Raw genomic sequence first — 13,463 nt, 5'->3', positions numbered from 1 at the left:
GTCTAAAGCTGTTCACTTTAACTGTTCAAGCATGAGCTCTTGTCACCTGGCAGGAAGACACTGACCCTAGTTGGTGCTGGAGGGAGACCTTGACCTCGTTGGTATGATCCAAGGAGGCTCCTTCTAAATCCCCTGGGGGACTTTCTAAGTAGGGAAGGGGCAAATCTGCAGCTTGTACATTCTTTATGTCTGGAAGGATGAAAAACAACCATAGAGGGTTCCTAATATTCATCTGAACTTAGTTGTCCTTTACCTCTTTGTGAGATGCCAGTGCCACGTGCTGGAGAGCTTCTTTGGATGCTGGTGTTACTTCAGGGGCTCTTCTGAGCAAGTCGGACACCTTTTTTGCATGCTGGCAGGCAGGACTGCTGCAACTGAGACGCTATAGATGTGTCTTTCAAACTCCTCTGCATTTAAAACCCAGAACTCTGTGTTTCTGGTGGAAGCACTGCCTCTGTGTAATCTAATCACAGGAGGGTTTGGGTTGGAAGGGACCTTAAAGCTTCTCCAGTTCCAACCCCTGCCACGGGCAGGGACACCTTCCACTAGAGCAGGTTGCTCCAAGCCCCTGTGTCCAACCTGGCCTTGAACACTGCCAGGGCTGGGGCAGCTACAGCTTCTCTGGGCACCCTGTGCGAGTGCCTCAGCACCCCTGTCATATAACATTTTTTCCCTGTGTCCAATCTAATGCTGCCTTCTTGCAGTTTATAACCATTGCCCCTTGTCCTGTCACTTACAGGCCCTGGTAAAGTCTCTGTCTTACCAGCCCCCTTTATATACTGAAATGCCTCAGTAAGGTCTCCCTGGAGTCTTCCCTTCCCCAGGCTGAACACCCCCAGCTCTCTCAGCCTTTCTCTTTAGAAAGCTTTGTTTTTATTGTGCAGCTTTGTTTTGCTTGTGAGCACTGAAATGGTAATGAATGGCTTTTCCCCCTTGAAAGAGGCTTCCTTGACTATATGCCATCAACTGATTTAGATCCCTTTGAAGGGAATGTGATGACAGACTCCCCTTGCTAGCTGTATGCAAGGACTGTTTTCAAACCATTCAAGGACACTGAATGTGTGTGCATCCATTTTCTTCCTCGCAAATAATGGGCGAGATTCATGAGCAAGCCTTTGAGGCTGGTGGCTTGTGTGAGCTCTGGGAGCAGTTTCTTCTGCCTCTGGAAGGTGTGGGTTGAGGATGCAGACTTGGCAGAGGTCACTGTAGTTTAACTCTGTGTGCAAGTAGGTGTACAGCAAATGTAAAAGATACCCAACAGTTGTCTGTCTCTTCTTTTCACTTGTAGGTTTATCCTTCAGTCTAAAGGAGTGATTCATAATCAGCTCTTAGAAAAACAGAGAATAGCCGAAGAGAAAATTAAGGAATTAGAGGTAAGTTTTGGCAAGTAATGATGATGAAAATTCACCACTGAAGGTCAACAAGATGCTGTCTGCTACATCCCTTGTTTTTATCTGTTACTTCCCATTCTGAAGGATTGTAATGAGGTAAAACATGGTGTTTGTTACAAGTAACCTACCAGTAATTCATGACACTTAGTTATTTGGTTTCTTTCCTAGATCTACAACCCAGCTAGGGATTTCCTGTTGTTCCTGATATGAAAACTGGGGGTGAGGGATTCAAATGAGGTTAGCAGGAGCAAGGTTTAAAACTAGCAAAAGGGTATTTGGTTATTTGCAGCAGATAGGTGATGTGAAACTGTGCCAGTGCTGTGGATGCTAGAAGTTTACACTGGCTCAGGACAATTGCACAAATTCATGGAAGAGAAATCCATTGAGAATTACCAAATATGTAGAAATGGCATCCTGCTCAGGAAGTCCTGAGCTAAAAATGTCTGAAGGCTGGGAAAGTATGAGAAGGAAGTTCTGTGTACGTCTGCCTTGTCCTTACGCTCTGTCCTAGGCATCTACTTGTGGCTGCTGTTGAAGACTGCATCTAGGGGGAGGTGGGACATTGTTTTGGTGATGTGGTCAGAGCACTTCTGTGCTCTTGTGTTTATCTGGTTGGAGTATTCAAGGCAGAGAATATGTAGGAAATATAAAGCACTTTCTGTGCAAGTACCAGTGTTCAAATAAGTTATCTAGAGAATCTTGACTATCTTCTAGTGGCTACATGTACAGCTTGGAGTTCTTCGGAGCAGATGTTCAAAATGTACTTTTCCAAGGCCATTAGTGGTTTGTTTTTTCTTAATGTCCCTAAAATATAATAAATACAAACCCCTGTTCCTTATTTCTTGGGCAATGACAGAGGAAGCAAAGACTGAGTTGTGTCAAGCTGCTTAACTCATCTGTTAGTGTTTTGGAGAAAGTCAATGTGGAGACCAGCTAAGCAGGGACAAGCAGGAGCGGGAAGTCAGTGCTCAAACCTACTCAAACCCATGCAGTTCTGTCTCTTTTGTCCCCTCCTTACAGTAAAATAGAAGTAGAGTTTGTATTTTTTTTAAATTCTTTAAAACTCAGCTTGCCTGGGGAGCTGTAGGACAAATACATCACCATGTGTGGTGTTGCCTGGAGTGCTTCCTGTGCCAGATACTAAGGGGTTTTGTGTTTCTGGCCATGAGAACTTTTACTGAATAGGGAAAACAAGTCTCCGCTGGGTAGGCTGTATATTTCTCTGCTGTTAATGCAGACAGGGCACAGTTATTCTTACGGTTATGTGATAAAAGTGATTGTATCCTGGCTACTTTGGAGCCTTCTCAGATGCTGGTGGTTTTGCACAAAGGCAGCCCCATGACTGGGGTCGGGGAACTTCATAACAGCAGGCCTGGATTTGTCAGTGATTGGAGTGTGGTTGAGAGTCTCTGCCCATGGCGTCCCTTTCTGCCAGGTCCATCAGTCCGTGGTCAGCTTTTTGGCTACTGTGCCCTTCAGCTGTGCACCTCAGTTTCTTCCTGTTCCTGGTGGGGAATGATCTCACCTCCTGAACTTTCCCGTTGCTGAGTTCAGCAGAATGGATGGAATTCCCCCCCAAATTACAACCTTTGCTGTTCTTATACAAAGCCTCAGAGTTGGCTGTTTCACAAGTGTGTTTTTCTGCTTCATAGCTCCTTGTTGCTTGAGTCTGTACGGCCACTGAATTGGAGCTCCCAGCAATGGTGACTGTCTCAAAATGTGGTGGGACTAGAAAGGGGGCTGCCATATGGGTTGGTTTTTCTTTTTAACCATGGATAGTAGGGCTCAGATTGCCAGAACTTCCAACAGTTTGTTTCAAGTGAACATTCAAGTCCATCTAATAACTACTCTGCTTCCAGCTGGCTGGCATCTTTGCGGAAAGGATTTTCCTTAGGCCTGGGGTTCCCTATGGAAAAGGACAAGCTCTCAGTCTGACAACTGCTGGAAACAGATTTCAGGGGAAATACCTGAGTCCAAGTCAGAAAGCACTTATCACAGGAGTTAGGGGATTTTGCTGTCCTGAAAACAAGTGGTGACAGAAGCAGGAAAGAATGTGAAACTTTGTGACCTTGTGATTCCACTGCATCATTATAAAATAAATATCAAACCAAGATAGGTTAAAACTTCCCTCCATCCATTATTAAAACTGGAAGGAGTTTAATGCTTAGGTTTATATTTTACATTGTTAACTCCATTACTCACATTGCTCACTTTGCATAGCCGGATCAAGCTGGTCAGAGTAAACCCCCAGTATCCACACAGTGTGGCTGGTCTGGTTACTCATGTAGCATGAGCTTGAGGCAATTCTGCCTTCTTATTATGACTCAGTTGCCAAGGTATTATGAAATGTGGATTTTTGATACCAGTCTGAATTTGAGATGCGCTCTCCCTGCTGGTTTAGTGCTGTTTGCAGAGGAGCAGAGCACAGAGGGCTGAGTTCACTGCTGAGGTCTTCTGTAAGTCCATCCAACTATGCAGCAAGGAGAGATCCTCAGTGCTGACTGTCCATGAAAACATGGGCTTTAACTTCCTTCAGAGATGTGGGGGCTGTTCAGCCTGGAGAAGAGAAGCTGCATGGAGACCTCATTGCAGCCTTCCAGTACCTGAAGGGGGCTATAAGGTTGTCAGAGAGGGACTCTTCATCAGGGACTGTAATGATAGGACAAGGACAGTGAGTTCAAACTGAAACAGGGGAAGTTCAGGTTAGATACAAGGAAGAAGTTCTTCTCTGTGAGGGTGCTGAGGTGCTGGCACAGGGTGCCCGGAGAAGCTGTGGCTGCCCCATCCCTGGCAGTGTTCAAGGCCAGGTTGGACACAGGGGCTTGGAGCAACCTGCTCTAGTGGAAGGTGTCCCTGCCCATGGCAGGGGGTTGGAGCTGTTTGAGCTTTAAGGTCCCTTCCAACCAAACCATTCTATGATTCTGTGTGAGCTGGGTTTCCTGACATTGACAGCTCTGAGTGAACTTTGAAAGCAGTGAGGGGTTTTGCATCTGATTTGAAAGCTTCTTCTCTCCTTCCTCCTCTAGTTTCCACTGCAGTGCCTGATTGCAGTCATTCCCTTTCCTTTACTCCCCTCTCTTGGGTTCCTCCGCTGTTGAAGCGATGCATTGCCTGTTTCAAGGCAGCATCACAAAGCTGATGTGATACTGCCCTGCTGCTCATCACATGGCAAAGCTGCAAGGAGAACCAGACCTGTCTTTGTACAGGGCTGGAAAAATAAGCTTTGGCTGGAATATGCATCAGATGTACTTAGTGAAAGGAACACCAAAGGGGTATGAATGCGTATGAGGGGGATAATGTCAGTCACTCTGCAGAAGCAGCAAGGTAGCTTTATGCTTTTTGTTAAAGCTTAATTATGAATATATGTATATATGTGTGTGTATATATATATGTAAATATGTAGCATTCTTAACTTCACAACTTGTATATAATCCTTTGGAATCCAAATAAACGGCCCAGGCTTGCTGGCAAAATACACATGCCTGCTTAAAGGCTGTGCCAGTGAGGCTTGAATCTCACAGAGGTTGGTGCACAGGCTCACTCACTCACTGGCATGGGAAGCATCCTGCTTAGCAGCAGCGATCCGATTTTTCCAGTCCTGATACTATCAAATTCTTGTTGTGCTTCACAGTGCAAGGGGTATGTGTTAAAGCTATTTTGAAAGCATTCTAAAGGGATGAGCACAGACTCTTTTTAGCTCAGCAATGTTTGTGCAGTATTAGGAGAAAAACCAAGTAATGTTTTTCTTCCCTTGTTTTTAAGGAAACATGATATGTGAGGGGTGGAACAATGCTTTGTTTCAGGAAATGTTATCCGTTTCCATTGTAGGGCTCGATGGATTCTGTTTTTAAATGTGGCATTTTAAAAAGAACAAGCTCTATGATGTTATAAAGACATGGAAAACTGATTCTTCATTAGGGGTGGAGAAAGTGATTGTTGCTCTGTGTTTTCTCTGATACTATCTGATAGTCCCCTTCTCTCCTGCTATATTCAGCATGTTTAGTTGTCAGGCGTTGTCAGACTGAATTGCTAAAAATAACAAATAAGGGGGAGGCTCTGCTGGGCAGCTCTGTCTGCTCTGTGCCACTCAATTTAGCTCCTTCGTGAAAAGGGCAAAAGCAACCTGCAGCTTTCAGCTTGAATTGGGTTTTGGTTTTAAACTCTGTCCACAATATTGTTGTGTGCTTGTTTCCCAGGCAGTTCTTTCACATGAGCATGGGAGACTGGAAGTTCACTGCTGCAGAGATAAAGGGTTGGTTGTTTTCTTCTCTGTCTGCCTGGAGTAGAAAATACAGTTGGGAAAGCTGTACCTAAGTGCTTGATATCCAATTCAGAAAGTCTTCATGTGATCCCTAAAATGCCATGCCCAATTGCCCAATCCTGCACAGAAAACTTCCTTGCTCTTGTTCATGGTGGAGAAATGAACACTACTCTCAAGGACCCCTGTGCTTTGTGTTCAGAGGCTTAGATGGTGTTGCAGATCTCCTCTCTGGTGAAGTTAAAAAGTGACTGCATTACAGTGAGCAGACATCAGAGGTAACAACAGCCTTCTTCCCTGGTGCTGCCTGGACTCAAATGTGCTCATGTTGCAGCTTCCGTTTCTCTAATCTTCTTTCTCTAGGAGCTTTGCTGGAGCCCTGAGGCATAATGGTGGTGCCCCCTTCTCGATGAGTCGACCAGGGCGTCTCAGAGGGTTGCCACAACAGTGTTTTCATACCCTGAGGGAACAAAGTTTTAAGCAGGAGAGGTGTGGCTGGAGAGGAGTGCTGGAGCATGGGAATTGATGTTCTCTGGGCAGGTATGGATGGACCAGCTTGGCGTGGCCCTGCGCCCCTGACGTGCTCTCTGGTTTTTACACTGAAACCATGCAAGGAGGCTGATTCTGAGGGTGCCTTAACCATGTGAAAACAAGTCACTTGAGAGCAGACCCCTCAGCAACCAGTAGAAGGTAGCAATTGTTTGGCAGTTCCCAAGTTAGATCGATTTCCTCCTGGGATTTACAGTGTAGAAGCTCTCATCCCATGGACAGGCCAGTGCCCAGGAATGTGTGGTGGGCTTTTTAAATATACAGGGGAAAATAAGGAATGCTTCTGTTTGCTTTGGAGAGGGGAAGCCTCAAGAATAGCCCTCTGTGCTTTAGCCTGGAGCAGGTTTTACTTTGGATCAGTGTGCTGTTCTCTCATTCCACTGCTGGCATACATGCACGTACTGAGGACATGATCTTAAACACATGTCACAGAAGCTGCCCCTTGTTTCTAAGTGTGTGCATGGAGGAGATCAGTCTGTAGCTTGGGTTCAGCCCTCTTGGCTTTATGGCCTGATCTGCTCTAGGGAAGGCTGGTGTGCTTCTGTTACTTGTACAGAAACCAAGCCGGATCCATCCTGATGTTTGGCTGCAGTCATGATCTGCAACATGTACAAAACTCCTCAGGCACAGAGCGTGTGCAGGTTTGGGGCATTGCTGGGGAGTAGATTGATTTTTGTTTTCTGATTTGCTTGTCCTGCAAGGTGGTGTGTTGTAGTTTTGCGTTTGGTTTTGGTGTGGTTTTTGTGTTTGATTGGGTTTTTTGTGTGGTTTTTGGTTTTCTGTTTGTTTCGTTTTCCTTCCTCCCAGCATCTGATGTCTGAGAATTCAGAGTGGTGATAACTCTTTCTCCTCTTGCCCCTGAATCCCACTTTGGAGTTTCATTAACTCTTCCTGGCTGTCTACAAGCCAGGAGTCCAGATGTTCTCTGCAGTTGAGAGATACAAAGATGCTTCCAGAGGGTCACTCATTCCTAGAGGTGGTGATTTCCCTCTACTTGCTGTACAGGGAGGCTGCATCTATGACGTGGGGACAGTGGAGCCTGCAAGTGAACTTAATAGGTAGGATTAACATTTGGGCTTACATAGACCTTTCAGGAGGAAGCTGTGTGATCTCCACAAATCGTGGAGATTGGGTGGAAGTGAGCTGCAGAGCCTCCTCAGGCCCCCTCTGAGGACCAGGAGAGGTGACAGCCTTCATCTTACATGCCTTTGGTGCCTGAGGCACCTGCAGGCGTCTGGACAGGTCCTTCTGGGCACAGACATTTGGACCTGATGGTGTTCCTGGGGAATGTTTCATCTTGACTTGTCCAGGCCCGAGTCTGTGCCTTTACTGCAGACTTGCTCCTGCTTTTAAGGCTGCAAAGCCTGAGGCTTAGCTTGCTTTTTGAGGACATGGGTGGTCCAGCTGCCTGCCTAAGCCTGCTGTCAGCTGGGAGCATCCAGAGGCATGGCAGATCCTTGGCATGGGCAAAGCTGTCAGCGCTGCTCTGCCCTCCACTGGGGTGCTTGTTTTGAAGAAGGGAGTAGCCAAAGCTCTTGTGTTTTTTCCCTATAGGTCTGGCTGTGTTACAGGGAGGAGAATCTGCATTCTCATTCCTGATATTTGAAATGGAAAATCCTTTGACCAGTGAGAAAAATAGGCTTGAAAAATAATGAAACAGGGAAAAGGTTGAGAGTGTAGTTGGCACAGAGCCAACAGTGTCAGGGCAAAATCATTATTTATGGAGAAGCCCTCTGACACTGGACTGGGGCCAGACAAATTTAAGATAAATACTGGAGGAACTGGGGCATAACTAATGCTGCTCTACTTCTTTCTATCCTGTAAACTGACTGCTGATGGTAACATGAATAACAGGCCTTATTCGTTGCTTCCAAGGCTGTGATGAATCACTGACTTCACTTATTTCTTTATGTTTAAAGCCTCACAGTCTTACTGTCATTTGTCTAAAGTGAGGCTAGCAAAAGGATTGTGTTCTCAACAGCCTAACCTCATGTGTGTTTTACGCTGTTTCTCTTCTATCCGAATCGCATCATCTCTCATCCCAGACAAATGCAGGCTGGTTGTGTGCAGCCAGCATCTTGCAGGTTTAACATGGAACAAATGCTCTTCAGTAATCATGAGGAAGGAGGTGTACCTTTTTAAGTCCTGGTTCCAATTCCTATGATAGGTTAGTTAGATAAAGATCAAATAAGAGAACATTCTGCTTTGCACATTGCGCAAGAAGCTCGTCCTGTGTTAAATAGTGCACAAGTCACTGGTTGCAAAACATGACGTTGTGGTCTTAGAGGCACAGAAAGAAGGAATCATCACGTTTAAGAGGCAATTCCCAGCTCTCCAGAAGGATCTTCCACTGGTTTAGACCTGGGCTGGCTTTATAAAAACAATCATTCACCATGACAAGGTTTCAAACTCCCAGGTTTTTGCAAGCAACTGCTTAATTAGTAATTCTTTGTTAGTCTTCCCTGCACTGCAGACTGAAAAGTAAGCACACAAACTAGCTGAGAGGGCAAAGGCTTCATGAAGGGAGACCTGGAATTTGATGACTCTTTTATTTTCACTGTTCCTACCTTTATTTTTAGATGGATAATTGTGGATTTTAAAAGCAGGAGGATAATTAACGTGGGTGTTGATTACTTCCTTTTAAATCCTTCAGAAGCCAGTTATAGAGGTGCTTTCAAAATAAATGTTATCCCAGAAACTCAATGTAGGATTTATTTCTGGGGAGGGGGTGGAGGTTGTTCTGATTAAAAAGAAATTAAAAAAGAATCTAATGGAAAAAGGTTTTAAGATAAACTTTGCTAGTGTGCTCACATTCCTTTGGATTCCAGGGGGAAGTGAAGTACATCATGACAATAAATAAAACCCCACTTCTGCCGCTGTGTCTAAGTGGTTTTGTCCATCCAGGAGCTTACATTTAGTCATCTGGGTTTGAAAACGTTGCTTGTTTCCTCTGATTAGCATTAAGCTGCTTTTATAATTACACTGAAATCATTTTAACACAAAGTTGGTAGATAAGTCTGTCTTTGTCATTTTAAACCGGGTCTGATTCATTGTCAAAGCTCTCCTTTGTGCTTACAGCTGCAGAAGTATCCAAAGCAATGAGCTGAGCTGGATGCGGGTCCTTCTCCAAATTCCTCCTTGCATGAGTAATAGTCACAGAACCAGTGCTGCTGTCCTCGCCTTAGTCACCAAGCCCATGCACTTGGTCCTTGCTGTCCTTTATGCCGAGCAGCTCTGGGGAGGGGGATTATCTGTGCCCGATAAACTCCATCCTGCCCCATCTGCTCCATCTAGCCTGGGGAGAACAGGAAACGATTATTTGGAAAGCGTGCTCCTGCGTGCAGGAGACCTGATCTAGCCCTGAGTCAGCTTTACACAGCCACACCTTGCTCCAGGTATGTGCAGGCTGTCAGGGCTTCCTGCTGGCCCCGCTGCTGGGGTCACCCTGCTTATTGGGCTGGAAGTGTGTTCCTAGCGGGGACACGGCTGCATCCTGCCTGCGAGGCAGCCAAGGCAGCCTGAGCTGGGGGGAAGCTGCTTAGCTGGGAGTTCATATCATGTTTGACATGAAATCTGGAGAGGGGCTTTTGACAAGGGCCTGTCAGGACAACGGGAATGTCTTTAACCTGACAGAGGGGAGATTGAGATGAGCTCTTGGGCAGAAGCTCTTCCCTGGGAGGGTGCTGAGGGGCTGGCACAGGGTGCCCAGAGAAGCTGTGGCTGCCCCATCCCTGTCCGTGTTGAAGGCCAGGTTGGACACAGGGGCTTGGAGCAACCTGCTCTAGTGGAAGGTGTCCCTGCCTGTGGCAGGGAGTTAGACTAGAAGAGCTTTAAGGTCCCTTCCAACCCAAACCATTCTGTGATCATCTTTTTGTTGCTGATTTGTTGAGTCTTTGAAGTTTATGGAAGTAATTTTTCTTTTTGAATCGCCTTGTTTGGCCGGAACTGAGAGACGTAAGGTGTGGTATGATTGTGCAAAAGTCATGTTGCTGGGAGGTATTCTGATGAGCAGTTCAGGCTCTGCAGGACCATGCAACCCAAAACACCAAATCAGGGAACTTAACACATTTTGCAAGAGGCAGTTGGGTGAGGGACACTTCCACCAAACCAAAACGTGAGGGTTTTCACAATCTGGATGAGTTTCCCCTCCCCATGTCCTCTGTGTTTGACCTGGCTGCTGACGTAAGTCTCATTAGGATGCAGTATCTGTTGTGAAGCAATGTACCACTGAAAACTGCCCAGTTCTGGGCCCCTCACTACAAGTGAAATATTGAGATGCTGGAGCAGGATCAGAGAAGGGCAACAGAGCTGGTGAAGGGTCTGGAGCACAAGTAATGAGGAATGACTAAGGGACCTGGGGGGTGTAGTCTGAAGAAGGCTCAGGGGGGACCTTATCGCTTTCTACAACTGCCTGACAGAAGGATGGAGCCAGGAGGGGGCTGGTCTCTGCTCCCAAGGACCAAAGATTAGACTGGATATTACGAACAATTTCTTCACGAAAGGGTGGTCAGGCGTTGGAACAGGCTGCCCAGGGCAGTGCTGGAGTCACTGTCACTGGAAGTGTTCTAAAACCGTGTAGATGAGGCCCTTGGTGACATGGTTTAGTGGTGGCCTTGGAAGTGCTGGAATAAAGATTGGACTTGATGATCTTAAAAGTCTTTTCCAGCCTAGCTGATTCTATGATTCTAAATGGGTGATTTTGCCATGAAGGGTGTCCCTAAAGAATCCTCTGGCTTGATAATACATTTCTGCTGCCACCTACTGAAAGGTTCCCGGTTGCTTGCTTTTGTAGCAGTTAACATCAGGCTAGGGAGCAGGAGTTCACTGGAATAATCCATCATTGCCCAGTTGCAGAGAGCAACTGTCTCAACCTTTAGTGAAAATGCAGTTCTGGGGCTGAGACAACAGGTATGTGCAAAGGGCAGAAGGGCTGCTCCACAGGCACATTTTCCTGACCCTTAGTTTGCCCCTTTTTCTCTAGAAGGTGACCTCACTTGGTACCAAGTTTGGAAAGCAGCATGTGCTTTTCCAAATCAGCTTTCTCAAGAACATGTTCCTCAGGGTTTCAAGGCACTATTAGAATGATGGGGGAAGCCCTGTTGGTTGTGCTGTAGGTAGGATTGGTATGTGATGAAGGTGGATTTGTACTAACAGTTCTTCAGGCAGGTGCTTCTGAAGTGTTGAGTTGGCAAGTGCACTCTTACACTTGATGTCTCCTCCACTCAAATACAGATGGTTTTGAAACAACTGAGGGTCCCCGTTACCTCGTGGAAATAGTGGGTAAGGGAAAACCCAGGGATCTGAATCATCTCTGCTCTTTTCTCTTAGTAAATGGCGTCATTGTATTGCTGTCAGCAGCTGTCATCAGAAACCAGCTGGGCTCCCTTCCTATTTCACTTCACTCACTCTTGAGTAAACTCTGGGCAACTTCCTGAGAGCAATAATTCTGCTTGGAAAGTCCTGAAGTGTATCTAAATATTTGGTGGTTGCTGTAGTGTGGTAATTTCTAATGTGTACTTGTGCCACAGTGTTCTGCTGGGTGAGGACCAGTGCTGGGTGGACCCATCAGGGCGTAGGGCTGCCTGCAGACCCACCCCAGCACTGGTGCCCACTATCTCAGTTCCTTCTGAAGCAGAAGCAGCCAGGTGCTGTTCAGCAGCTCCATCTCCTTCTTGTTGATCGGTTCCAAGTGAAATCCCATTAAATAGGGCACATCATCTTCCATGAGCTCCGGCTGACTGAAACGTTTGCCTTCCCCACAGCATGTGTGTGCTCACTGCTGGGTGTGCTGTGCTCTTGGGCAAGGGGGGTTTGGGCAATTCCAGTCACCTGAACAGTGGTGGTGGCCTCCTGAGCAAAGGCAGCTCGCACTGCTGTTGCTGCCTGGCCCCAGTGTGCAGGCAGCACAGCTTGCTTTCCTCCTGGACAAGCGTGTTTTCCCTCCTCTGTCTCAGGCCCTGCTGATCATTTTCCCAAAGAGTGCACACACAGAGTCCTCGAGGAATGCCAGCAATGACCTGGATTAACTTTGGGAACTACAGAAACCCTTGGCTAGGAGGTTTATTGAGACAGTGTCACAAGATGGGTTGTCTCAGGGCTCCTGTTTGAGGCACTGCATCATGCACGAAGACTCTGCAGCATTCCTCGACGGAAGTCTTCTAAGTGCGAGAGTGGGATGCCAGCATCTGGCGGCTGGTAGCCAAGTGTGCTGCGAGCCGTGGGGAGGGAAGGAGGGAGGTGTACTATGGGAAGAAACCTGCCAAGTCAGATGGAAAACAAGTCGGTAGAAAAACAGTTTAAAAAAGTCTGAAGTGAGAAGGCATGTCCCAAAAGCAGATCCTTAAATTTCCATGGAAACGTTTTTGTTTGGGTTTAAGCACATTTGTGTTTGCAGGTCGGGGACTTGAAGCTCTTTTCTTTTACTGAGGAGAGAGAGAAGTGAAATTTAAAGAGCAAACTGAGTAGATGTTGAAGGTCCCTTCCAACCCAAACTATCCTATGATTCTGTGAATGAGAAACTATTACTTTGAAACAGGAAATTCACCGGTGAGCATGAGGCACAAGGCAGCGTGAATGAGCTGTGGCTGTTGCATTTTTTAAGTGCTGTGGTGGCTTTTGGAGCTGAGGGTGCAAGCTGTGAGACACCAAGCTCAATGGCCAGCTCAGGACAGGGCTTTGCAGACACGTGGGGCTGTCTGAATCATAGTGCTGGGGCAAGTGTGTTGCTTTGATCATCGAAAGCCTGTCGGAGAGGAGCTGATGAATAGTTTTTTCTTGCTGTGGAATCTGTGGATGTTGGCTCTTTAATCGGCCAGGAATGTAAGGTCCGGATGCGTCAGCACCGTCTCCAGCGAAGCACGAGCAGTGTGATGCAACGGACCAAGGTGGGAGGCTCAAGCAGGAGGTGACTTCCCACTGTGTCAAAAGGCCATGGGCCACCTCCATGAACCACAGCTCCTTTTCTTCTTCAGGGCGTGAACTGTAATTGTATTTGCATTAAATCTTGTATTTCCGCAGCTGCTGCCAAAAGCAAATAGTGCGGAGCCAGTCAGGGAGCAAGTGTGGCCTGTGACAGGGAGCGAAGTGCAAGGGGAGCCGTGGTGCAGGGTGATGGCAGGGTGAGTGCTAACGGCATTGCTTTTGCTGTAACCACCAGTGCCAGGGCACCACTCCAGCATCTCAGTGGGAAGGGGTGGCTGGTGGGTGCTGCCCTGTGCATGCTCTGGCTGGGGCCATGTGATCTGGTGCTTCCAAGAGCTTCATAC

At 46.9% G+C, this 13,463-nt stretch overlaps 1 protein-coding gene across 1 annotated transcript in view; it reads left to right on the top strand.

Moving 5' to 3' along the window:
- Nucleotides 1-1,288: 1,288 nt before the first annotated feature.
- The window catches only part of PFDN1 (prefoldin subunit 1), a gene marked incomplete at its 5' end in the record, with an annotated part of 17,071 nt that continues 4,896 nt past the window's right edge, over nt 1,289-13,463 (top strand). Inside the window, one exon of the mRNA XM_010011505.1 lies at nt 1,289-1,373. Within this exon, the coding sequence (XP_010009807.1) occupies nt 1,289-1,373 (85 nt within the window). The remainder of the gene's footprint in view (nt 1,374-13,463) is intronic.

The sequence above is a fragment of the Nestor notabilis genome, unplaced genomic scaffold (genome assembly GCF_000696875.1).
Source record: "Nestor notabilis isolate BGI_N333 unplaced genomic scaffold, ASM69687v1 scaffold3573, whole genome shotgun sequence".
Lineage (NCBI taxonomy): Eukaryota > Metazoa > Chordata > Aves > Psittaciformes > Psittacidae > Nestor > Nestor notabilis.
This window is presented reverse-complemented; position numbering and strand designations above follow the sequence as displayed.